Source organism: Sturnira hondurensis, unplaced genomic scaffold (genome assembly GCF_014824575.4).
Source record: "Sturnira hondurensis isolate 20B ecotype Veracruz unplaced genomic scaffold, ASM1482457v3 Scaffold0000256, whole genome shotgun sequence".
In the NCBI taxonomy this organism is placed as follows: domain Eukaryota; kingdom Metazoa; phylum Chordata; class Mammalia; order Chiroptera; family Phyllostomidae; genus Sturnira; species Sturnira hondurensis.
The window spans coordinates 1,513,274-1,537,837 of NW_028072887.1; the positions used below are offsets into that span (position 1 = coordinate 1,513,274).

The following is a 24,564-nucleotide window of genomic DNA, read 5'->3' on the forward strand; positions in this document are numbered from 1 at the left end:
GGTGGTGGTGACGATGGTGATTGTACTAATAACCCTTCCTCAGAGCTAGACTTGGCCCGTGCTCTGTAAGTGTTGCTGTCGTTCCCACACCTCCCCTGTGAGTGAAGGGTGGTCCATCCCCAGTTTACAGAAGAGGAAACTGAACCACAGAGGCCCCGTCATTCGTCCAGGGTCACAGATGGAGCCAGGACTCAAATCCAGGTCAGCCTGGCCCACCTATACCTTCTCTGCATCTCCAACCCACGAGCCTTTCTCTTCCTCCTCAGGTACAAAGTGATCTGCCAAAGCTCAGAGCTGGCCAAGGACATCTTGGTGCCCTCTTATGACCCCAAGAACAAGCACTGTGTGTTTCAAGGTGACCTCCTGCTGTTCAGCTGTGCAGGCGCCCACCCCAGGCACCAGAGGATCTGCCCCTGCCGGGACTTCATCAAGGGCCAGGTGGCCCTCTGTGAAGACTGTCTATAGCGGCCACCGGCTGGGCCCTGCACACACTCTGCTGGGGAAGACAGTGGCTCCCGCCCCGTCCTGGCAGAGCCAGGGGGCAGACGTCATTTGGGGACTCTCACCAGAGCCTGGACTTTACAGTGGAAGGTTTCAATTTGGTGTTGCCCTGCTGGGGTCCGAGCATCACAGTGGAGTCTTCACCAAAACACAAGAGCAGACAGCAGGCCGGGAGCCTGGTTCTGCTCCCTGGCACAACTCTTATTTTTTGAGGAGCAACCATAGAGAGCGAATCTCAAGATTCATTTAAAACAAAAAACCAGAGGAGGAATTGAGCTGGTCAGAAAGAACTTTGTGTTGAGAACATTCCTAAATCCATTAACTTATTTATTTGGGAGGGCAGGTGGGGGATCAGGGAAGGGCAAAGAGGTCTTGATTGTAGGTCTTGTTTCTTTGATTTTCCACTGTTTACCATCCACCTTCACTGTACTGTTTTTTTTTTGTTTGTTTTTGTTTTTTGGTCTGCTTCGGGCAGGGTTCAGGCCGGAGAGATGGTGCGCCATGGGGCTGGGTGCACGCCTGAGGGTGGCTGTGGGTGTAGCCCCTTACAGTGGGTGATGGCAGCACAGAAGACAGTCTTGTGTATGTGCTCCTGGGGTGGCAGCCACAGGTCAGGCGCCACCTCCCTGTGGCGGGGGACAGCCCAGCCAGGGCAGGAAGCACAAGGTTGGGAAACTGACGCTGCATGTGGGGGGCGAATCCTGCGTGCAGGACTGAGAGAGCTACTTGAGACTCAGTCCTGATGTTGCCTGTGAGCTGGGACTGGACAGGAGTGAAGCTGGCCCCTGGGACCTGGAGTCACCCCTGGAGCTGGGCTCCAAACAGGTGGGCTTGTTACATTCCCTGTAACGTCTGACATTGGACCAAAGTCCAGGGAATGGGATCTTGGTGAACTTGACATTGGCTGGGGGAGCAGGGGCAAGCCAAGATGAAAGTGACTCACAGTCCTTGCCACTCACCTGTGGGGGTGGGGGTGCCTTTCACTCCAGGCACCAATATTCTGAGGAAGACAAACCAGCTGCCAGCCTGACCTGGCCAGACTCATTTGACCCCCCTCTCCAGCCCTGGAGCCCCTGCGCTCTCTGCCTTGTGTGAGTTCCCCACCCCCATTAAGCACTGTTTTGGTGCTTTGGGTACTTTCCTGTGAAGCCCTTGGCATCCCGTGCTGGCGAGAGTGAGCCCTCCCCTCCTCCTCAGAGAGTCTCCCTGTGGTGAGTTGCTGTGATACACCCAGCCCTCGGGTGGCTCTCAGTGCCTTGGTGGCCGTGGCAGCCCTGGCTTCCCAACACCCTGCAAGCCCAGGGAAGCTGGCCCCGCCTCCAGCAGGCAGGACAGCTGACCAGGCCAACGGCTGGGTGGGCCTTCAAGAAGTGAGACTAAAGGAAGGACCAGAGCAGGTGGGGTCCTTAGGAGTGGAAAACTAGATGCTGCCAGCTATGCAGTTCTTCCCTGGTACGTAAATAATACCCAATGCACAACCAGCCTTTTTTTTTTTAACTTAGATTCTCAGTCTGAATCCCACCTCCAATCCTAGAGAATGGAGGGGGTGAGGAGGGGCAGCTGGGGTCTCCACCACCCCTCAGTGGCCCCGGAACACATGTGCTAGGGAGAATGCTGACTGGGAGGCCTGGGCCTAGCCTCGAGGGCACAAGTCCAAGGGAAACCTTGGTAATAGGGTGTGAGTAAGTGTGGGTCTGTGTGTGCTTTGAAGCTTTGCAAGGGCAGTTTCCTGCAGTAGGAAGAGAAATAACTGCCTCCCGTGCTGTTAGGAATTGCTTTTCCCTGTGAAGGGGCCTCTTGGCTGCCCCGGAAATTGTGGGAATTTGCCTGAGTTATCTGCCCTGCAGTTCCTGGGCCGGTGCTGCCCTCTCCTGGGCTCTTCTGGGAGCTTCCAATGGAGAGCATGTCAGTGTAGGCATTAGACCAGCAGGGGGAGCCTGCGGGCCAAGACCAATTTCCCACACTCCACAAGACTAACCTGTTTTGCAGAGGGCTGTTTAAATAAGCACAGGAACTCAGAAAACAAGGAAGGTGGAAAGCTACATTCTACAGAAAGACGCTGTGCCTACCTTGTGTTCCAAAAGCTGCAAAGATTGTTTGCTGGCTGCCTGAGCTCAGGGCCCCCCCTTTTCTCCTCTCTGTGTCAGGACCCTCGGGTCAGACAGTCCAGAGGGCACTTTCTCCACTTCAGGTCTCTCTTGCCTCCACCAGCCCCCAGTATTGGTGGAGGTGATGCGGAGTTCCACAGGGGCGCTGCTGCGCGTGGGGCAAACCAGCCGGCACTTGGTGGTGAAGGCATTATCAACAGGCAGCGGCACTGCAGAAGTGCTGGTGGCTGGGCCCCAACAGATTTCGCTGCCTGTCGGTGGTCCACAGCAGGAACCTTGGGAGCGCCCCGCATCTGCCCTGTGTGCGGAGAGGTGTGACTCCTGCCTGCCCTGGAGGAGGGCACCTCTCAGGGTGTGGGCCTTGGGTGACCTTTGTTACTAGAGTCCTAAACCAGCACATAACAACTGGCGACAGTCCCACACCGAGAGAGGTCCTAAGCCAGGATCAGTGTTTTCCTGTGCTAGGAGCGTATCTTGCCTGGTCTGTAAGTTTTTGTACATTTTTTTTCCTAAGTGAAATTTGCCCCGCCTCCCCCAAGTCTTGGGTTCTTAAAAAACTTGAGGGAAAACATTTAACTAATTTATTAAAAGAGAAAAAGTTTTCCTTTGACATGTAATCACTTTCAGGAGTAAAAGCCCCTCAAAGGGGAAACACACTTTTAATGCCAGTAAACACCTCATTTTATTTTTTGTACATAATTTGATTTGCACATGTACAAACGGAGAGGGGTCTTTTTGCATTTTTGCTTAGATTGGGGTTTTGTCTTCGATTACAGTTTGTTTTTTGTGTGTCTGCTGTATGTTTGGAAATATTGAGAATCCGTTTCTTTGTTGATATTTATTGTTTCTCTAATGTGCCTTTTCACTTTTCTTTGGGGTTGGTTTTTGGAATCTGGGTGCTGTCGAAGGAAGACAGAGGACTCCTGCAGCTTGGAGACAGGACCTGTCCTTTATCACTGCGGAAGTTCAGGCCGGGCACCAGAAACGCCCTTCAAGCCCCCTTGGCCACCACGCGTATGCACATGCTCCCCCCACGCAGCCTGAGAACCCCAAGAGAAGTGCAGGCTTTCTCGAGGCCAGCCCACACCTTCCCCAGCTGCTCGGTCACGGTCACGTCTTCAGGTCTGGGGGCTGCTGGTTGCCCATGTGCCGGTGGGCCTGTGCTCCATGCCCCCCAGGCATGTAGGAGGTGTGGCCCAAGAAGATGACCAGCCCTAGCTGAGGGTTTGCACTGACCGGGAGCAGTGCCCACTGAGCTCATGAGTAGCACTGGCCCCTTAAGCGCTTTATCTGGTTGACATCATGAAGGGGAAGGGACATGCACCCCTTCATTGTGTCCTTAGTGAACACAGGGTTTAATAAAAGTGACTGTTGGGCTCCACTTGAGAGCAGAGGCCCAGTGCTTCTCACTGGCCGCGAAGGCCTCTGCGACGGGCTGATGGAAACCGCGTGCTCTTCACAGGTGGGTTGGTGCTTTCCAGACCAGACCGAGGCAGGCCGGCCACCCCATTTCTCCAAGGTGGTTTGACTAGATCGTGGATGGGATTGGGGTATCACCACCCTCTTCCATGGCCCCCAAATTCATGATTTAAAAAAGTCCATTTTGTTAAACAACAGGCTCTGTTGTATGTGCTACCATCCCAAGCCTGGATTGTTTTATTTATTTAAAAAAAAAATACTTGTTTTCACATTGGCTTCATTCTAATTCCATCTGTCCCTATAGGGCTACAGAGCACCTTCATGTGAAAAGATGGATGGACATAAATGGATTCAGGCTTCTTTATGAAGGTGGGGATTTCCTAAAGTGGAGGGCGAGTTCCTTTCATTCTTGTTGGCTTCAACAAAAAGTGGAAAACCAAGTTTTTACCGCAAAAGGCCAAATTAGCTGTATAGTCTCAGATGCAGGAAAAAAATGAACCTAGTTTTCTTAGCACTTAGGGGTTTTGTGAGGATTCAGTGTTTAGCAGTGTCTGGCACATAGTAAGCTCTAGTAAATGTTAAATATTGTTATTAGAATTTCACAAAACTTGAGAAATAAAGAGCTGAGCTCACTCCCTATCAGCTGATTCATGTAATACCTACGTGAAACTGTCCTGGGTTGATAGAACATTGTAGAGGGTTCATGGACTTAGCATATCCAAGGCCCGGGCCCACCCTGCTGCTGGGGATGTCACTGTGACCCTGAATGCACTGACTGATCTGGAAGTGTGCCTGACTTCAGCACCAGACAAAACCAGGCTGCAGGGACTTGTGTACAGGAGATGACAAGGGTGACCTCTGGTCCCATGTGGAACCTAACCCCACTGATACCTCCTGGACCACTCCAAGTTTTTCTTTATGCAACCTTTTGAGCTAGAAATTAAGGTGCATGTTTTCATTGACTCTACCCCTTAAAAGTTAACTGTATTCCTGAGAAGGTTGGGAAGAGAGGCATTTCTGTTTTGAGGGGGAAAGGAACAACAATCGAACTCACTCACGCCCCAGGAAGTCCCTTTGCTGCCCCCTGCTGGGCAGGGTGGCTCCTCCACAGCCCAGTGAACAGGGATGGATTCCTGGGCGGGTTAGCTGCAACAGGTTTGCAGGGGCCCCAGTCTCAGAGAAGATGCCCTCCTCCCCCAGGCCGCTGCAGGCGGCCTGAGGGACCCCGAAACTATCCCACCTTCCCGGTGACACCCATGGGCAGAGGTGGGGAGATTATCTTCAGAACCATTCCCAGAGGCTGCTCGTGGTTCAGTGATTTTTTTTTCCCTAAATCACCCAACTATCAGTTCACTTTCTGTTTTGTTGGGGTGTTAGCCTCTTGCTCCCTGACTTAGAGCTGTATGTCCCCTCCTGTGTCGGGCTTTTCTGGGTAGATTGCAGTTGTGGAATACGGAGGAATTTGCCGGAGTCCTGTCTTGAAGTTCCTTTGTTTTCAGCAGAATCAGCAGTTTTAGACTTTGGTGGGTATAGGACTAGAATTTACCTCCTTCAAAGCATCATTTCTTCTATCCCTGCTTCTGTGGAGCCTGAGACTGGTCCCCCTGCCCCTACAGTTGGCGAGACGGGGCAAAGGCACGAAAGGCCAGCACGCGCTCCCAGGGCAGTCAGATGTGTCTGGATGGTGGGGGTGAGGGGCCCCAGCGAGCGTTTGCCATGCTGGAGGTCTGAAAGCCTGGCTGGGACAGCAGGGTGGGGACTTGGCGCAGTGTGCCACCTCTGCCAAAGGGGACATGGAGCAAACCTGGGAAACATTTTGTTCACTGTCCCGCCCCGGTGTTAATAGGACAATATCAGAACAATCGATGCCAAAGGAGATGCTGGTGTCTTTTCTACTGTAGCTGCTGTCACTACCTTGATGTCTTTGAGCTAATGACCGTTCGCATCTGTGTCTTCACACAGCTCCTGGTTCACTCTGGGGTTAAGTGGTGCAGGGCTCTGCAGGTGTGCTGCTGCGTCCAAACGTCCTGTACCGGCATAGAGAACACTGCTGTGTTTCCCACTGTTGTAGACAAAACTAGGGAGAACTTTATTTTTCAATAAACTTTTCTTGTGTGACAGGTGGGCGTGATCTTTGGGAGGCTGGGCTGGGGCAGGGCCTTGGGGGACTGGGCGGGGGCAGGGCCACCTGTGGGTCACAGCCCAGCAGCAACCCCCTGTACTGCTGCAGTTCCCCGTCTGCAAACGCTGCTGAGAACGCTGGAAGGTCATGTGGAAGCAGCAGAGGATGATGACAGGTTCACTGTTGAGTATTCTGTCCCTTAACATCACGTCCACCAGCAGCTAATTTCAGAGCATTCACCTAGAAGGGCATGAACTTGAAAGTGGGCGGGATTCAAGTGGCCCACGTGAAGGCGGGCCATGTTTTTTGAGATAACTGTACTACACAGCAGATGTTTAAAAATCTTTAAGGATGTGCTAGTAAAACAGTCCCTAAAAAGGCTCAGGGCCTGTTAGACCTGGAATGCATTTCCCCCTCACAAAGGGGACTCTGTGACACAGGGCTCAGTGGTGAGCATTTGGTAAGGCACGTGCCCGGAAACAAGGTCAAATCCACGCTCACACCAAAGGCTGGTGGGCATCGACGCGGGAGGCACGGCTCAGCCCTTGATGGCACAGCCTCTGTCTAGCTCTGCCCTGAAGAGGACAGCACAGAGTTCCCAGATCCAGCCATTTGGTGTACACCAGTCCCAGAAATGCCAAGAAAAATGTGAGTGTGCGTAAGTTTAGGGAAGGCTACACCCTAACTTCCCTTCCCCGACCTCCCACACTGTATAGTAAATATACAGAAAACCCACAGGAGAGAAACCTGCTGAATCTTGCACTTCCCAGCCATTTGAACCGTCGACCCTTTCTTCCACGTAGCACATCCACATCCTACAGAGCTGCTGCTGGAGGGAGCTGCTCTGACTGCACCAGGCTGAACCAAGGTCAGTGACCTCTCAGACCAAACCACCGTCCCTGAACCAGCCTGAAGTGGCTGGTGGGAGATGGGGCGCGGGCAGCGGGGGTGAGGTCTGGGGAGCAGCCGTCCCTCAGTCCCGGCCAAGGTCAACCCACGGGCCCCCGGGCACGACCAAGTCAATGTGTGGTCACTCCACCGGGTACAAGGGGCCCTGCTACATCATCCTTCAGCCACAACGACAAAGCTGCCCGTGACAGTGACAACTCTCAAAGAGAACCTCCCCATACCATACGAAACAGGTAAAGGTCTTTATTGGTCAGACGCCGTCGCCCGGCCGGACAAGCAGCTAGAGGTACAGACTGTGGTGTGTTGGGAAACGTGTTCACAGAGTCTACACTCCACGTCACATAAACGGAAGACACCTTGTTCCTTACAGAGGAATCTGCCACCTCTCACAGACTGCAGTGTACCACCACCACCTAACACAGCACACAGATATGTGCACGTGGGGTCCATTATATAGTCATTTATTACAAATAAAGTGTGGTTTCACATCTGTCAAAATGGATCCTGTTTTTACATGTATATTCAGGGTCTGAATGTACAAGGAAGGGTCATGTGCTTAGTTCATCCATGCAAAGCTCATACATACATCACTAAGTACTTGAAAAATAGAATGGTCTCCTTTTGAACAAATCTGTTTAGATTTAGGATTAGTAAAACAGTATGAAACAAATGAAATATATTGATAGAAATTAGGAAGTGCTATATACTGATGGTTCTGGGTATGTAAAGGGGTGAGGGACACAAGGATGCATTCGGTCTTCCCTTAAACTCTGCCGGGAGATGACAGGCTCTAGAACTCCGAGGTGGCTGGAGCCCGTCCAGAGGAGGCAGGTCTGGTCAGTTGCCATCTATTTCAGGCCTTGAGCACCACAGAAAAACCTTCTGCCAAGCGGAGATCTTATCCCACCCACAAGAACCCTTTTACTCCTGGAAATAGAAAAGGTCCGTTCCCACCAGAAACGGGAAACCAGTCCTCCTCCTGTGCACGTCATCCTGCTGGGTGTAGGGGCAGTGGAGTGAGGGGGGCAGCAGACTGACCTGCTGGGCAGGCCGCGTTCCCATGAACACACACTCTCCAAAGAAGAAACTGGACGTTCAGATAAACATCGGCACCGTCCGCCTTGCTGGAAACTTCTCGTCGTCCTGACAGTCTTCATGCGAACGCAGAACCGGCGGCTCTGGCCCTCTTCACTCAAACATCTCGTAGTGGCGTGTCTGCCTCACCCTGGGCACCATGTCGATGAGGAGCCTGCAGAGAGGACACAGACAGGTCACCCCACCCCAGACCCTCCAGAGCCCTGGGGTGTGGGCACTTGGGGAGGCAGACAGCAGAGGCAACTGCAGCCTCTTACAGTATGTGGTTCGGTGGGTTTTAGTGTATATGCACAGACGGTCCAGCCACCCCAACCCCAGACCACTAATACGTGTTTCCCAATGAAGAAAATATTTAGTTTGTAAAAGTGGACCTGTACACAAGTTCTTTACAATTCACCTAATTATTGAAAGTGTAAAATTTAATGTTTGTTCCTATATTTTGTTTTCAGATTCCAAATATCAGTGAGGTCACATGGTATTGGTCTCTGTCTGACGTGCCTCACTTAGCATAATGCTGTCCAGGTCCACCCACGTGCTGGCAAACGTACAATTCTTTCACGGCAGAGTCACGTTCCCTCGTATGCGTGACCTGCACCTTTTCTACCCCTCGTCTATCCATGGACTCTTAGGCTGCTTCAGTATGTGGGTTATTGTAATAATGCTGCATATATCTTTTTGAATGAGGGTTTTAGATTTTTCTGGATGCATACCCAGAAGTGGGATTGCTGGGTATGTGGTTACACCCATTTTTAATTTTTTGAGGAAACTCCATACTGTTTCCCACAGTGGCTGCACCAGTGTACAGTCCCACCAACAGCATACACAGGTTTCCTCTTCTCCACATCCTTGTCAACATCTGTTTGATTTGCTGACAACAGTCATTCTGATACGTGTGAGGTGGCAGCTCACTGTGGTTTTAATTTGCCTGTCACTGACAGTTAGTGATGTTGAGCATCTTTTCATGTCTGTTGGCCGTCAGTATGTCCTCTTTAGAGAAATGTCTAGTCAGGTCCTCTGCCCATTTTTTAATCAGAATGTTAGGGGTTTGTTGTTTGTGTTGGTGTGAAGTTTATGATTTCTTTTTATGTTTTGGAAATTAATCCCTTATGGGATATATCATTGGTGCATATCTTCTCCCATGAAGTAGGTTCTGTTTTGTTGGTTTCTTCACTGCAAAAACTTTTTAGTTTGCTATATTCCCATTTGTTTATTTTTTCATTTCCCTTGACCAAGAAGGCATAGCCAGAAAAATATTGTTAAGAGTGATGTCAGCGTCTACTACTGCCCTTTGTTTTCTTCTAGGAGTTTTATGGTTTCAGGTCTTATAATTGTCTTCGATTTATTTTCAGTTTTATTTTTGTATATGGTATCAGAAAGTGGTCTAGTTTCATTCTTTTGTACATGTCTGTTTTCCAGCACCAATTATTGAAGAGATTATCTTTACCCCATTGTTTATTCTTGTCTTCTTTGTCATAAATTGACCATATCATTGTGGGTTTATCTCTGGGCTCTCTTTTTCTGTCCCATTGATCTGTGTGTCTGTTTTTATGACAGTACCATGCTGGTTTTATTACTATAGCCTTGTAGTATAGTTTGATGTCAGGTACTGTAATAAACCTCCTATTTTGTTCTTTCTCAGGATAACTTTGGCTATGTAAAGTCTTTTGTGGTTCCACATAATTTGTTCTAGTTCTGTGAAAATGCCATTAGTATTCCAATAGGGATCACACTGACTCTATAGATTTCCTGGTATAGTGTGTGCATTTTAACTATGTTAATTCTTCCACTTCTTGAGCACAGTGTAGCCTTCCATTTATTTGTATCTTCAATTTTTTTCTTCAGCATCTTACAGTTTTCCAAGTACAGGGATTTTACCTCTTCAGTTAAATTTATTTCCATGTATTCTTTTCAATGCTTTTATAAATAGGATTGTTTTCTTAATTTCTCTTTCTCAGAGGTCATGATTGTTGTATAAAAATGCAACTTATTTCTGAATATTAATTTTGTATCCAGCTACTTTTCTGTGTTTATTAGTCCTAGTAGTCTTTTTGGTGGAACCTTCAGAGTCTTGTCTATAGAGTACCATGTCATCTGCAAATAATGACAGTTTTATTTCTTCCTTTCCAATTTGGATGGCTTTTATTTCAATTTCTTCTCTGATACTGAGTAAAAGTGGTGAAAGTAGACATCCTTGTCTTGTTTCTGACCTTTGAGACAAAGTTTTCAGCCTTCACCGCTGAATATCACGCCAGCTGTGTGTGTGTGGCCTTCATTAAACTGAGGTGTGTGGCCTCTACTTCTGCTTTGCTGAGAGTTTCCATCATAAATAGATGCTAGATTTTATCAAATGCTTTTTCTGCATGTATTGATACAACCATATGATTTTTTATCCTTCATTTTGTTTATGTGATGTATTGTGTTCATTGATTTGGGGGTAGTGAACCAATCCTGTATCCCAGGAATAAATCCCACTTGATCATAGTATATGACCTTATTAATCTATTGCTGAATTCGGTTTGCTAATATTTGGCTGGGGATTTTTGCATCTATGTTCAACAAACACATTGGCCTATAATTTTCTTCTTTGTAGTGTCTTTGGTTTTGGTATCAGGGTAATGACTACCATAACCCAAATTTAGGAGCCTCCCCTCCTCTTGAATTTTTGGAATAGTTTAAGAAAGATAGATGTTAATTCTTCTTTGTCTGTTTGATAAAATTATGAAGCCATCTGGTCCAGGGCTTTTGTTTGTTGGAAGTTTTTTGATTGCTGATTTGATTTTGTTAGCAATTACTGGTCTGTGCAGATTTTCTGTTTCTTGTGTTATTCTAGAAATTTCTTCCAGGTAGCCCAGTTTGTTGGCATAAAATTGTTCATAGTATTTTCTTATAGTCCTTTGTATATCCGTGATGTCACTTGTCCCTTTTTTCTTCTTTAATCTTTTAATTTTTCAATGACAGTTGACATATAATATTAGTTTCAGGTGTACACCCCAGCGATTAGAAATTTATATAACTTACTGAGAGATCACCCCAATAAAACTCATACCCCTCGGACACCATACAGTTACTGACTATACTCCCCATGCTGTACCATACACCCCCATGACTGTTCCGTAACAACCAAAGTTGTGCTTCTTAATCCCTTCGCCTTTCTCACCCATTTTCTCACCCCCCTCCCGTCTGCCAGCCATCAAAACGTTCTTTGCATCTACGAGTCTGTTTTTGTTCTGCTTGCCCATTTGTTTTTCAGATTCAACTGTTGACAGCTATGTATTTATTGACATTTTATTATTTATAACTTTTATCTTTTTCTTCTTCTTAAAGAATGCCCTTTTACATTTCATGCAATACTGGTTTGGTGGTGATGAACTCCTTTAGCTTTTTCTGGTCTTGGAAGCTCCTTATGTGTCCTTAGATTCTAAACAATAGCTTTGCTGGGTAGAGTAATCTTGGTCGTAGGTCCTTGTTTTTCATTACTCTGAGTATTTCATGCCAATCCCTTCCGCCCTGCAAAGTATCTACTGAGAAATCAGCTTCCAGTCTTATAGGAGCTCCCTTGTAAATAACTAACTGCTTTTCTCTTGCTGTTTTTAAGATTCTCTCTTTGTCCTTTTAACCTTTGGCCTTTTAATTATGATGCATCTTGGTGTGGGCCTTTTGGGGTTCATCTTGTTTGGGACCCTCTGTGCTTCCTGAACCAGATTAGTAAGTTTTCAAGTCATTATTTCTTCAAATAGGTTTTCAATCCCTTGCTCCCTCTCTTCTCCTTCCGGTACCCCTGTGATACAAATGTTGTTAGTCTTGATGTTTTCCCTTAAACTATCCTTATTTTTAAATATTCTTTCTTTTTGCTGTTCCAATTGGGTATTTCCTACTGCCTTTCATTCCAGATCAGTAATTTGATTCTCGGTTTTTCACACTCTGTATCTGATAGATTGCTTAGTTCTCTTGTTTAGTTCTTTTTCTGGAGTTTTCTCTTCTTTCATTTGCTCCATGTTTCTTTGTCTCCTCTTTTTGGTTGCCTGTCTGTGTTTGCTTCTGTGTGTTATTAGGTAGATTTGCTATGTCTCACACAGTCTTGGTAGAGTGGCCTTATGTAGTGTCCTATGGGGCCCCGTGGGGCAGTCTCCCTGGTCACCTGAGCCAGGTGCTCCAGGGGTGTCCCTTGTGTGAGCTTTGTGCCCCCCTGTGCAGTATAGCTTTGACTACTGTTGGCACATCAGTGGGTGGGGCTGACCTTCAGGCTGTCTGCCTCTCCATGACCACAGCAAACAAGCTATTGTGCAGGGCTAACCACGTAGTAGGAGTCACTCTAGTGGGTTGTGTGTACACCCTTCAGATGAGCCATTTGTGGAGCTACTTGGGTGGTGATCTCTTGTGGTCTAAAGCTGGCCACAGGTGTGTTGGTTCTGAAGCTTCTCAGGAGGGGCTCCAGTGCAGGCCAAGGTCAGCTGCTGCTTGTGACTGGCTTGGGCCTGCCTGGTAGGGGCTACACAGTCATTTGTGGTTGGTTGCCACTTATACTGGGCTGTGGCTGTGGAGTTGAAGCTATGTTCTAAGACAAGACTGGCCAAAGTTTATATCAGGCTCGGGGTCCCCTGAGGGGAATGGCAATGCAAGTTGAGATCTATCACCACTTGTCCCGAGCATGCCAAGGCCAGCTGCTGCTTGTTTGGGGTTTGTGGGCCTTTGAAAGGTTTTAGGAAAGCCCACAACATCAGCCAAGGCAGGCCCCTGTGTGGGTGATCCACCAGAAGTACTCAGGCTGCAAACCTGAGTTGAGGTGGGGAGCAGGGAGGTCTCGGAGAATGGCCAGGGTGATGAAGAGCTCAGACCTGGCCCTCACCTGTGCCTGAGGCTGAATGAGGTACGGCTCAGCAAAGCAATTGTGCCTGCCGGGGCTTCCCTCCCTGGAGAGAGCTGCTCACCCCTGCCCACCCCTTCAGCCTTCGCCATGAAGCTAGTCTGTTCAATTCCACCTGCATATTCCTGGCACTTTTCAAGCTGCTGCCTCTGTTCTGGAGCCCAGAACAAATGAGCTTGTGAGCAAGCGAGTCCATGGGTAGGTTCCTCAAAAGGAATGCTTGAGACTCCAGTAGCCTGTCTCACTCAGATACAATCCCCCCTGGTTTTCACAGCCAGTTTTCACAGTTATAGGGACTCCTCAGCCCAGCACTGGTGCCCTTTGTGACTTAAAGTCCATGCCCCACTTTGGTGCCAGCCACAAGAATGTCTGATCCCTAATGGGAATGTTTTCAGTCACCTGACCTCACTGAGGCTCAGGAGGGTTGCAGGTACAAGGTATAACCATTATAGGTAAAAAAAAAAAAAAAGAAGAAGAAGAAATACTCTTGTCTGCAAGTGAAACAAAGAGGAAAACAGGCACTTACTTGACCCCGTAGGCAAATATGGTAAGGCCAATCAGCACACCTGTGCTGCCATCCAGGTACCAGACCGCTGAGTTATGCTTGAACACCTCAGCACTCAGAAGAATTGAGAAGCCCATCACACCTCCCACGAGGGAGTTAAACCCTAGGAAAGAAGCAGAGAGAGCCTGACGGCAGTGCTGCATGAACTTTCTCAGCCCCCAAGAAGCTACCCAAACACCAGCCATGCCTCCAACATGCCAACGGCTGCTGCACAGAATGGCACCCAGAAGCACTCTCACAGGGGAGGGCCGCCAACTCAGCCCCCTACATGGCTTGTCATGTCTTTGTTCAAATGTCACAAGAGACCTTGCTAGCCAGAGCTGTCACCCCAGTGTCAGTGCCCTTTTCCTGCCAGGCACTCATGCCCGCTCGACACAGCCTGTCTGCGCTCGCTGTCGGTCCTCCTCCCTCCCTCGCACCCGCTCATCCAGACCCTGTGAAGTTCAGGGCAGCTCCTGGCACACAGGACACATTCGCATACTTGGTGCCTCAGAGCTGTTGCATGTCCGCTGGGCCCAGGACCTAGCTGAGATCTTCTCAGTCCTATGAAGTGTGATGATTATCCAAGTTTACTGATGAGAGAACTAAAGTTAAGCAGAGTGGGGTTAAATGAATTGACTGAAGTTATACAGATTGGAGAGGAACAGGGCTAGGCTTCTACCAGAACCCACGTCCTTTCCTCCAGGGTCTGTGTAAGTCACCTGAGGATTTTCACTCTCGAGGAAGAGAAATGCAAGGTCAAGAACTAGGTGCCTGGTTGCAGAAATGGCCACCAAAAGACGACTGGAGCTAACAGACAGGATCATCTCCTTTCACATATGTCATAGCTCAGCTGGTCCCCAAGACTTAGGTATCACACTTCCATTGTACCTGTGAGTCTTCGAAGGCCACGTGGGAAGGGACTGGCTTAGAGGGGCTCCTGGGGCCGCACTGTGGCAGAGGCCACTAGGCTCCTTGCCTGCCTTGGAGGGGTGTAATGGTAGCCTGGAGAAGCTCTGGGTCCATGCTGGCCTGGCGACCTCCTGGTAGCTGGTCTGCACAGGGTCAGTCACCTTGCCAACAGGCCCTGTTTCATATCCAGAGCAATTCCATCTGAGTACCATGCTTTCGCTGAACTCATTAGTGTTAACTTCAGGCTCAAGCAGGAAAACTAAGATCAAACAAGCTTAAGTGTATTTACTGGGGACTGTACACCTAGGAGAGAGGTTCTAGAGGAAGAGTGTGGGGGTAGAGAAAGTGTGAGCAAAGCCCGAGGAAGACCCCTCCTCAAGATCCAAGGTGGAGACCTCGACAGGCTGCCCCCAGCGATGGGACAAGACACCCTGGCTGACCCTGCAACCACATCTTAGGGGCAGTGCCACCCTCGCCCTTCCCTCAGATCTGTCTTCTCCCCGCGCCCGTTCTCAGCGGATGACGGCCTTGTTCCTCTCAGAGCACACAGGTTTGGGCAACAATACCTCACCCTCCCAACACAAGTCCACCGCCCGCCCCCCCGTGACAGTCGCCCCCCACACTCAGTTGCTGCTCCAGTTACCACGGTTCCTAGGTAAGGCTGACCCTCCACACCTGTTCACCAAAGGACTTTGTTCTTGAAGTTCTTCTCCCTCTTCTGGAACAGTCCCACTGGGATAAATCTTCCCATCACCCACCGCAAACTCCTGCCTGACTGTGCAGCGCCCACATCACAAGCCCCGTTTGCTGTCGACCTCTACGAAACTGGAAGAGGTGTCCACCCGATGGCACCCCCCATTCTCTCTTCACCCCATCCCAGTCAGGTTCTCTCCCGCCAGAGCAGTGCCCGGGGCCAGCGACTCACTCCCTGCTGCCACACGCCTCCCCTACAGCCTCCAGGGAGGACCTCCATCAGCCCCGCGACCCTGCTGGCTCTCTCCTTCCGCTCCAGCTCTTCCTTCTCCATCTGCTCTGCCAGATCCTCTTCCGCCCGTCTCAGCGCCCCGCCTCAGTCCCTGAACTGCGTCTGCACCCTCTCTAGGCTGTCACCTCTGATCCCGCAGGTCAGGGTCTCCCAGGTTTCTCTCTGGCCTGGCCTTTCCCTTCAGCTGCAGACTCACTCGTCTAAGCATCTCAAACTGGCCATGTTCAAAGCAAATGCCTCAGTTTCTGCTCCAAAGCACCTCACCTTCTCTGTAAATGATGCCACCATTCACCCAGCTGCCAAGGCCAAAACTCTAGGAGTCCACCCTCTGCCACACCCCAAATCTAATCAATCCCCAAGGCTAATCAACCATCAAGTTATTCTCACCAACTCCTACCTCCCAAACTCATTCTCCATCACTGTATCTCTCACTATCCCCTCCGCCCCAGCCCAGACCGGCCCCCCTCCTCCCGGGCCTGCACCCCTCTCTCCTCTCTGCCTTCCCTGCTTCCCTCCTGCCCACATCTCCCTTAATCCACAACCACCCCCTCAACAGCAGCCAGAGTGACCTCAGTAAATGGACAGCATCTGGCTGGCCTCTGCATCTTCCTGTTCTTTTTTTTTTTAAGTCTCTGTGTCCCACACCTTTCCTCAGAGGCCCCCAAATGAAACAGCAGAAGCCATTAATCACTCTGTCGTGGGTGACCTGGGCTGGAGTTTCCCCTCTCGGCCACTCTCACACTGGGGGAGGTTTTGTTTGGAGAGTGGCTAGAGGACAGGGAGAGAGGAGGAGGAGGTGACCGCTGCCCCGAGGCAGACTGGAACCTCTCTCCACGTCTCTGCCATGGGCGCAGGTCAGCTGGTGGAGAAGCCACTCAGAAAGGGTGCAGAGAGAATGTGAGGTTCCCCAAGACGGCCACTAGATGTCCACTCAGCTCCACCAAGTCACCAGCTCTGCCAGCTCTGTTTCTGATGGCCCACCCCTGTGAACCCCCAGCAGGTCACAGCTGACGGGAGTGGACTCCCGGTCTGCCCACCTGGTTGACCTGCACCTTCCAGGAGGAGCCTCTGGCCTTCTCCACTCTGCCCAGCCTTGGTTACCACAGAGCCTGACTCCTTTCAGCTTCACCTTCACCTCTCACAAGCCTGCAGGGGAGTGCTGCGCTGGCCTCACAGAGACTTCGGGACAGTCCTGTATCTGCCCCTCAACATCCTTAGGAATGTCAGAGCCTTCCAGGTGCAGGCACCCCTCACGAGGAACCCTGAGCTGTCAGCCCGCCCAGCAAAGCACTCCCCTTCCTGACGCAGCTCACAGGCCTCACCTCCAGGTGGATGTGCCCACCCCACCCAAGCCCCACCCAAGCCCCACCCATCCTGCGTCCTCAGTTAAAACCAGGGCTGTTGTCAAGAATAAATGCTGTTGGCTGTTTAAGAGGTTGTCTTGAACAGACACCACCATTCTGGCCTTAATGCCTAGATAAGAATCTGTATAATTTAAGTATATCAATTTTCCAAAGAAAATTCTGATTAAAAGTTTTCATGTGCTTAAAACCATGAGAGGTTCTTGGCGTTTCAGAGCTGTGAAGGGGTGGGAGCAGAGTTATCGGAGGCTGCCCAACTCGGGCTTTCAGCCGTCCCGAGGGCGACCTGGGAGCCGGCTCCTGGCCCCTCGCTCAGACCCGCCCCAGGCGCCTCTTCCCAATCCTCCTCTGCTTGGTCTTCGGGGTGAACTTGCGGCACAGCGTCATTTACCTTAAATAATGCAAAGCCAGCTTCAGCCTGGTGCTGACAGCAACAATCGCATGTTGATTAACTAAATATCTAAAGGGACAAAATCTAATTAGACAAGATTTACCACACTGCACAGCACAGCACAGAGTGTGGGGACGTCTGGAATTTGCCCAGGCCCTGATGTCCCCATTTCTGAAGATCTGCTTCTTGCAAGGACACAACCTAGCGACAAAGGATCTGGGGGACTCAACCTGACCCAATTCACATACAGCTCAGCGGGGGATCAGCCACCTCACCAGGTGACAGGGGAGGCCCGTGCTCCCTGCCTGCACCAGCAGCACTTTGTGGAACTTCCTTTCTTCTTGGAGAGAATGGGCCAGACCATGAGAGGGACATTCTCAGGGTGCCCTTGAAGGATGCCCTCCAGAGCCAGCCCCTCACAGGCCCCCAGCGTCAATGAGGGACACATCTCCCCAACCCTGCCACCTCCTCCCCCCAACCCCCATCCCCAAGTGAGGATAGAACCAAGAGGAGATCATCACAGAAGGTTCCTTAGCTCTGCTAATCAATGAGTGAGTAAAACCTCATCCCAGAAAACACAATTAGCGGAGGCAATCACCTCTGTGCATTTTGCTGACACTGGCCAAGCAAGGCAGCACAGAGCACACCACAAGCCCCCTAGCCAGTCCCCGGGGCTGACAGGCCCTTGCCCCTGGCAGTAGGGCTCTCCCTCTGCACCCGCCTTCCTCTCACTTTGCCACCAACCCCCAGGGCCACATCCCCGACACTTCTTCACACCCCTAACCCTCCAGCCTCTGCCCTCACCCTGCCCAAGCCACCACTCACCTCACCCAGCTCCCCCAGAGACCCGCCCCTGCTTCAGCACTCCCTCCCTCCATTCTGTTCCCCACCTGAGCGATGGCCAGAGGGCTGTTTAGAAAACATTAATCCTGTCTGCTCAACGTTTAAATATTTAGTAAAACATACAAAATCCTACCCTTGACGTGAAGTCCTGCATGATCTGCCCTTACCCACTGGTCTGCCCTGCGTGCCCACTCCGCACACAGCCCCCAGATGCCCTGGCTCCCCCCCCAGATTCCCTCAGCCTGAGGAGAACGCTTCCCTGGTTCAAGAGTATGATGGAAATACTGCTTATGTGGGTGGATAGTTTTATGATGAAGTCAGAAGTTGTTTCATCAGGAAAAAGATGCCTAGCGTAGGGGTCTTCTCTATGTGCCGTATGAAGTGGTGACAAGTTAGAGGAACAATGAAGTGTAAACAGAAAGTGTCTGGGAAAGTGTAAATAGAAACACGATGCGCGACTACTCTCAAGGCTGAGGGGTCACTGCTCTGGGAAGGTCAAGCCCCATGGTCATGGGTGGGAGGGCCTGACTGCTGGGTCCACCCTCAGACTCAGAGAACGCTTCTGCGTGCAAACAGTAAACGGGAGGCTCTGTAAGTCAGAGGGACGTTGTGACTTTAGAGCTCCACTCAGGACTGGGAGAGGAGCCGGTTCTCCGTGCTCACCACCGAGAGCCCACGAAGCTGTTCCGGCCATGTAGCCTCCACTCCCTGGCCCACCCTCCTGTCACCCACGCTCCAGGCAGAGACAGGAGAGGGAGGCACAGAACACGCAGCTGGGGAAACGGGGTTCCGGCCAGACCTCTGCTCTGTTCAGACCTAGAGGGCTCAGGCAGCTGTGTCCCTCCGAGCCACGTAAAGGAAACCTGAAGGTGGCTGGACCTAACACAAGCATCCCTGCATTGCTCTGCCCTGAGAAAAGGACTCCATGGCCAAAGGACGCAGTTTCCTTCTCAGATTAAAAAAATGCCAGACCACAGAGACTGAACACTTCCCCACAAACTCTGGGTCAGCCCCAGAGAGGAAAGAGCACGCTCGCTCCAAGGGTCAGTTGGATACAAACCGTCTCTAAATCCGAGCCGTCGGTGTGGGTGACAGAGACCGCACACAGCACAGGCTGTGGCCACCGGCAGGCTTGCATCATCCTCTTGGGACTGAGTCACAAGTCCTTCAGATGCAGCCAGATAGGAAGAGCTATCCCTTTACACCAGGGGCAGGACTCTTTATAGCAGAGGGACACACACAGGAAAGAGGTCACCTGACTGCACTAGGAGCTCGGTCCCCAGCTAACATGGCACACAGCACAATGCCAAGCTCGAAAGAACTCTGCAGACCCACTGGGCGGGGTCACTGCAGTGTGGGCTCTAACAGCAGTCACCCCAGGACCTGCTTCCGCTGAGTCCTAACGGCTCTGGGCCGGCCGAGGACAGCAGCCCCAACCGGCTGGGCCTCCTGGTCCACACGCGCCAGAAAGCAGAGCAGGGGAGTGGAGGCCCTGATCCCAGACACCAACCCTTTAACTATTTTAAACAGCTGTTACTATTTAAAAACCTTGGTTTCTATGGGCACATGGCCTCCACGGCGCAGTGAGAAAGGTGTTGTCTTGCAAGGAGAGAAGCAGACGCAGGCCCTGCTGGTCGAAATGGCATGTGGGACACTGCCAGGTCCACCTCCCCTGGGGAGCCACTTGTCCTGGCCCCTCTCGGTGGCCATGGAGGCAGGACGGACCTCAGGGTGCACTGAACGGACTGGACACTGGTGTACAATACGACTGCCTAGGCCCACCCCTGTCCCCAGACCCAGAGTCTTCCGGGGTGAGGTCCAGGAACCTGTGGTTTTTAACAAACACCACAAGCAAGTCTGATGCTGCCAGCGGTCACGGTCACCTGACGAGTGTCTGGGGTCTCCGTGCGGTGGGCCTGTCAGGTCACATAAGACCCAACAGTGTCAGGTCTGTTCAAAGGAACCATGCACATGCATGCACGCACGCACACACGCACACACAAACTGATGGTGCTCCTCCCAGGGCAGCCGTGGCAGCAAAGTTGAGAATAGTGCTCTGACTTCCTGCCCACCCGCCCCACTGTGCAAAAGCCCAGCTCCATACACAGCAGGGCATCGGCACGGGACGAAGAGTCAAAGTCCACACAGTGTCACCAGGTTTTGTCACGTGGGAGAGAAGGGCCCTCCACAACAGAACCCACGCGTGTCTGCCTGCGCTCACCCATTTCACTGAGGAGAGAACTTTGAGAGCTGGGGGGAGAGAGGGAGAGGTTATTTTGTTAAAGAGGAAATTCAAGCCCTGGCTGGTGTGGCTCAGTGGACTGAGCACCAGTCTGCAGATCAAGAAGTCGCCAGTTTGGTTCCCAGTCAGGGCACATGGCTGGGTTGTGGTTGGGGCCATGTGAGGCAACTCTCACACTTCGATGTTTCTCTCCCTTTCTTTCTCCTTCTGTTCCCCCCCTCTCTAAAAATAAATAAGAAAAATATTTTTATAAAAAAGAAGAAATCCAATATTTCTGCTCTATTTTGTGCAGACATACATAACAACCTACAAGCTTTTACCCTTTGACCTCTCACCCCGGGGTACAAGGGCTCATGTCTCTACTCCTGACCCTCTGACAATTAACTGCACATGCTCAGGAAAAAGAAAAAGAAAAAGAAATGGCCAGGAGATCATGTTTGTCAAGTTTTTCATTTTTGCACGGGCACTCGTCCTTGGACTGAAATGTGTTTTTCCTGCTTTCACACACCCTTCTCTGTCACCCCTGGGCCATGCAGAAAGCTCCCCAAACCCCTAGGGACATAGAGGGACCCTTCAGTCTGGTTTGGGTTTCTGGCAGAGAACACATGGATCACTTTTCCAGTGAAGCCCTGCTAACTGCAACCTCAGCTCCCAGGTGAGTGTCTCACTAAGTGGAGGGGAACGTGAGCATGGAGAATCCACCAAGAAAACTTAAAGATTCCAGAAGAGACTCTGACTTTTTATTTGGAGCAATGCCCATAAAATCCAAGATTCTAGAAAACCCTTTGCACTTCATAGTTAAGAGGCTGGGGGGCCCCAATCTGCCCTGCTAGGAGGTCAGGATGGAGGTGATTCATGAAGAGTTTATTATATTCCCGGAGCACAAGCCATCTGCCCTGACATGTGAACCCTGAGAATCATGAAACAGCCTGGGAAGGCGAGGCTAGTAAGAACCGCCTCCCAGTTGCTGGCCTCTTCTGCCAGACAAGCATATAAAAGCGATGCACACAGCACTTCCCTCGCTGTGACCTCCGCCCCCGGAGATCAGCCGCACTGGCCTTACTCACCATCTGTTATGAGTGCTCTGCTGGTCAGAACCTTCCCCAGCATAAACTTCAACACGGCCAGGATGCTGCAAAGGATCCCACTTAAAATGGAGACACTGAACAGGAAATCATCCTAGAAGAGAAAGTTCCAGATTTCAACAGTTTACCTGCTAGAGCAGATTATCTGCAAACCACTTCCTTAAAATCAGTTTTGTTCCCAGAACAATCAGTGGAGTATGCTGCCCCCAGGTTGGGGGTATATTGCTTGTTTTCTTCTTAGTTACCTGTGTCACTGGGGACTGGAAAAGCTGATCAAAAACAAATAATCCTGACTTACATGTCCTTAGAAACCCATTAAGTATTTATTTCCCTGTAGGAGACTCCTTCCTGCACTATTAGGTCAAAGTGATCGGCAATCATTGATCATAACAGAGTTGGACAGAGTTGGTCAGAATTGTGAAAACGGTGCCTTCTATGTAGAGTTTTTCACAGGTAATTTTAGAAGCAGCTGATAGAGAATTCTGGAGCATCTAAGTGAACCACTGGCCTCAGAACACTTCAGCACAGACCAATAAATCAGCCACACTTACGACCACATTTTTCCCTTAAATTCACAGGAGGCAATTAGAAGTTCAACTATAGCCTTCAAGGTGGGGAAAAGGCATCTCTAAAAATACAGTCTGCTAGTGACGTCAGCGCTTCCTTTAAGTCCTTACCTCGCTTTTGCAAGCAAATGAGCGAGTCACATGCCAAGGAGAGCACCCAGGACGCTCCTCAGCCTCAGCTCCCCTCCGTCACTCCCACGGGACACAGCCTCCAAATTCTCCACTATTAAAATGCAATTGCCCGCAGAAATCTGATAAAGCCCCATACGTACGCAAAGAAATTGGATTCCCTCAGCACTTTATTATTCAAAATCCCTAACCTGCTGACAGAACGTTGGGAAGAGTTGATGACAGCCTGCTTCCCTGAGATCAAAACTGAACAAAGTCACTGGAAAAATCACCTCCCTGAAAACAGGACAGCCATCTGCATGGTGCCAAAGCAACCGCCCCACCAGCCGGGTCAGTGGAGGTGGCTTGGACACATGTCCACAAATCTTTGGCAACTCCTTCCCCTGGGAGGCACAACTTAATTCCCCCCAACCCCCGCTTCGTGTGGGCTGGACTTGTGACTGATGTCTAACCAACAGGGCATGGAAAGGAACGATAGTAAGTACCTTTACAGTGGGAAGCCTGGCAAGTGGGCTTCGCTATGTGCTCGAGATTAAAATGACCTGTAATAAATTAAGCTATCACACGCTTCCCGATACGACATGGTGAGAAGAACACTTGGTGGCCTTCCCAAAAATCCGTAACCTCAGCTTAATCGTGAAAAACATTAAACAAACCCATATTGAGGGACAGCCTACCAAATACCTGAGGGCTACTTTTGACACATGCCAAGGCTATGAAAGACAGGGAACAACCAAGATGGGAGGCTAAGGAGACGTGAGGACTCAATGCAGCACTGAGTCCCAGACTGGGTCCTGGAAAGGAACAGGTCAGTGCGCGGGAAAGCTGGAAACCGGGCAGTTTGGAGCTTTGTCACCGGTGTTACCAATGCCAGAGTTGGGGCAAATGCTCCCTGGTCAGCCATCTAAGGTGTTAAACCAGAGGGGAGGCCGGAGGAAGGGCATGCAGGAACTCTGTAATATCTTTGTAACTCTTGTACATCTATAATTATTTAAACTTATTTAAATAATCCCCTTACTGAAGTCTCACCTCCTTGAATTATCAGTGAGGACCACGCCACACCTGGTCCCTTTGCAGACCCAAGTCCCTGCTGCACGTGTGGTTGCACCGCAGGGGCCGTGGCGGGAGGACCTCCAATCAGAAGCCTCTGATTGTGTGCAGGGCCTCTGCAGACACAGGGAGACGGCGCGCAGAGGAAACACTGTGAGCCTTATTGAGGAATCACACATCAACACAGACCCAGGTGTTGAAGGAATTCAGAAAGCTTGAGATAGGTGACTGGGGCATTCAACTAAGCACTTCAAGGCCCCAGAATCAGAGGCTGAATTCTGACCTTGCTCACCCCATACCTTTCTGGCTCCATTCAATCACTGTGCTTGCAAAGCCCTCATCCCTAAATTTTCCAAGGTGGAGAAAGTCTGCATTTCACCGGACCCAGGCCCCAGGGGGCGGGGCGTTGAGGCGCCTCCCACCCCCAGAGGCAGCTGGAGAACAGCCCCTGAGGCTGTGGCGGTCCTCTCCTGGGTCTGCTCGTCCAGGAAGCTTACTGCTGACAAAGGGCAGTGATGGGCCAGCAGGTCTTTGTTTAGGTACAGAATTCAGAAACAGAAACAAAGCTGACCTCTCAAATCTCAGTTCTCTTTTCCATAAAGGGCAGCAAGATACCTACAGCCCCTGGCAAACAGCTGATGTGCAGCAGGTCACAACTGTCATCCGAGGGCCCAACATGCCATCCAGGCACTAACTCACTCCACTCAACAGCTGCATGAGGTGCTAACTGTAAGCCCGGGACTAAGTCTGGTTAACATCCCTATAAAAGAAACATAGGGGACTTATTACTGAGAAGAAGGTATGTGTGGTGAAATGTAAAGAAATGTAAGAGACTGTGATTGGGACCCACAGCAGCTTATAAAGAGAGAATGATGTTTGGGACCTATTCTTCACCTTAGAAGCTTCATCTTAGAGAAGTTCTCCAGGCTGGGGTGGCTCTTAGGTCCAATTCCTGGAGGAACAGGGAGGGGGCACTCATGTCACTGAGTAGTAGTTGAAGGCACCCAAGCAGGAACCTCCATGAGTAACTATGTGACTCTGGGCAGGTCACTGACCTCCCTCTGTCCCTCCACACCTGCCTCTGTAACATGGAGAAAACAGCAGACCCCCCCCCCAACCCCTGGTAGCTGCGTGCCGTGTCCACGGCAATCAGCAGAATTCCCTTCCCAGGTGGCGTTGAGTCACACGTGGCCACCAGAGACATCTGTGTGAGACGTGGAAGGTAGAAGGGAAGTGGCCTAGTCCCTGAGGGCAGGGGCAGGGCCGGGTGCAGCCAGACAGGGGCTCTTCCACAGCCCCCAGCATCCTGTAAAGTCCCTCCCCACAACAACACCCTGTGGGATCCACTGAGAGAGGGGCCACTTCTCTGCTTGGGGCCAGCACACCACTTCCTAAGGGTGTTTCAAAGTGTTTAGCCTGTGCCTAGCACACAGTAAGT

General features: G+C 50.6%; 2 protein-coding genes across 6 annotated transcripts in view; one reads left to right on the forward strand and one right to left on the reverse strand.

Annotated features, from left to right (window-relative positions):
• Positions 1 to 6,146, forward strand: part of MGAT5 (alpha-1,6-mannosylglycoprotein 6-beta-N-acetylglucosaminyltransferase) — a 358,323-nt gene extending 352,177 nt beyond the window's left edge. For all 5 annotated transcript variants that reach the window (XM_037068662.1, XM_037068737.1, XM_037068872.1 and 2 more), the window contains one exon: positions 267 to 6,146. In XM_037068662.1, the coding sequence (XP_036924557.1) occupies positions 267 to 465 (199 nt within the window). In that variant the 3' untranslated portion in view covers positions 466 to 6,146. The remainder of the gene's footprint in view (positions 1 to 266) is intronic.
• Positions 6,147 to 7,507: 1,361 nt separating this feature from the next.
• TMEM163 (transmembrane protein 163) overlaps positions 7,508 to 24,564 on the reverse strand; it is a 228,570-nt gene continuing 211,513 nt past the window's right edge. The window contains exons 6-8 of the mRNA XM_037069023.1: positions 21,364 to 21,475; positions 13,545 to 13,686; positions 7,508 to 8,308 (exon numbers count right to left, since the gene is read on the reverse strand). Of these exons, the coding sequence (XP_036924918.1) occupies positions 8,248 to 8,308; positions 13,545 to 13,686; positions 21,364 to 21,475 (315 nt within the window). The 3' untranslated portion in view covers positions 7,508 to 8,247. The remainder of the gene's footprint in view (positions 8,309 to 13,544; positions 13,687 to 21,363; positions 21,476 to 24,564) is intronic.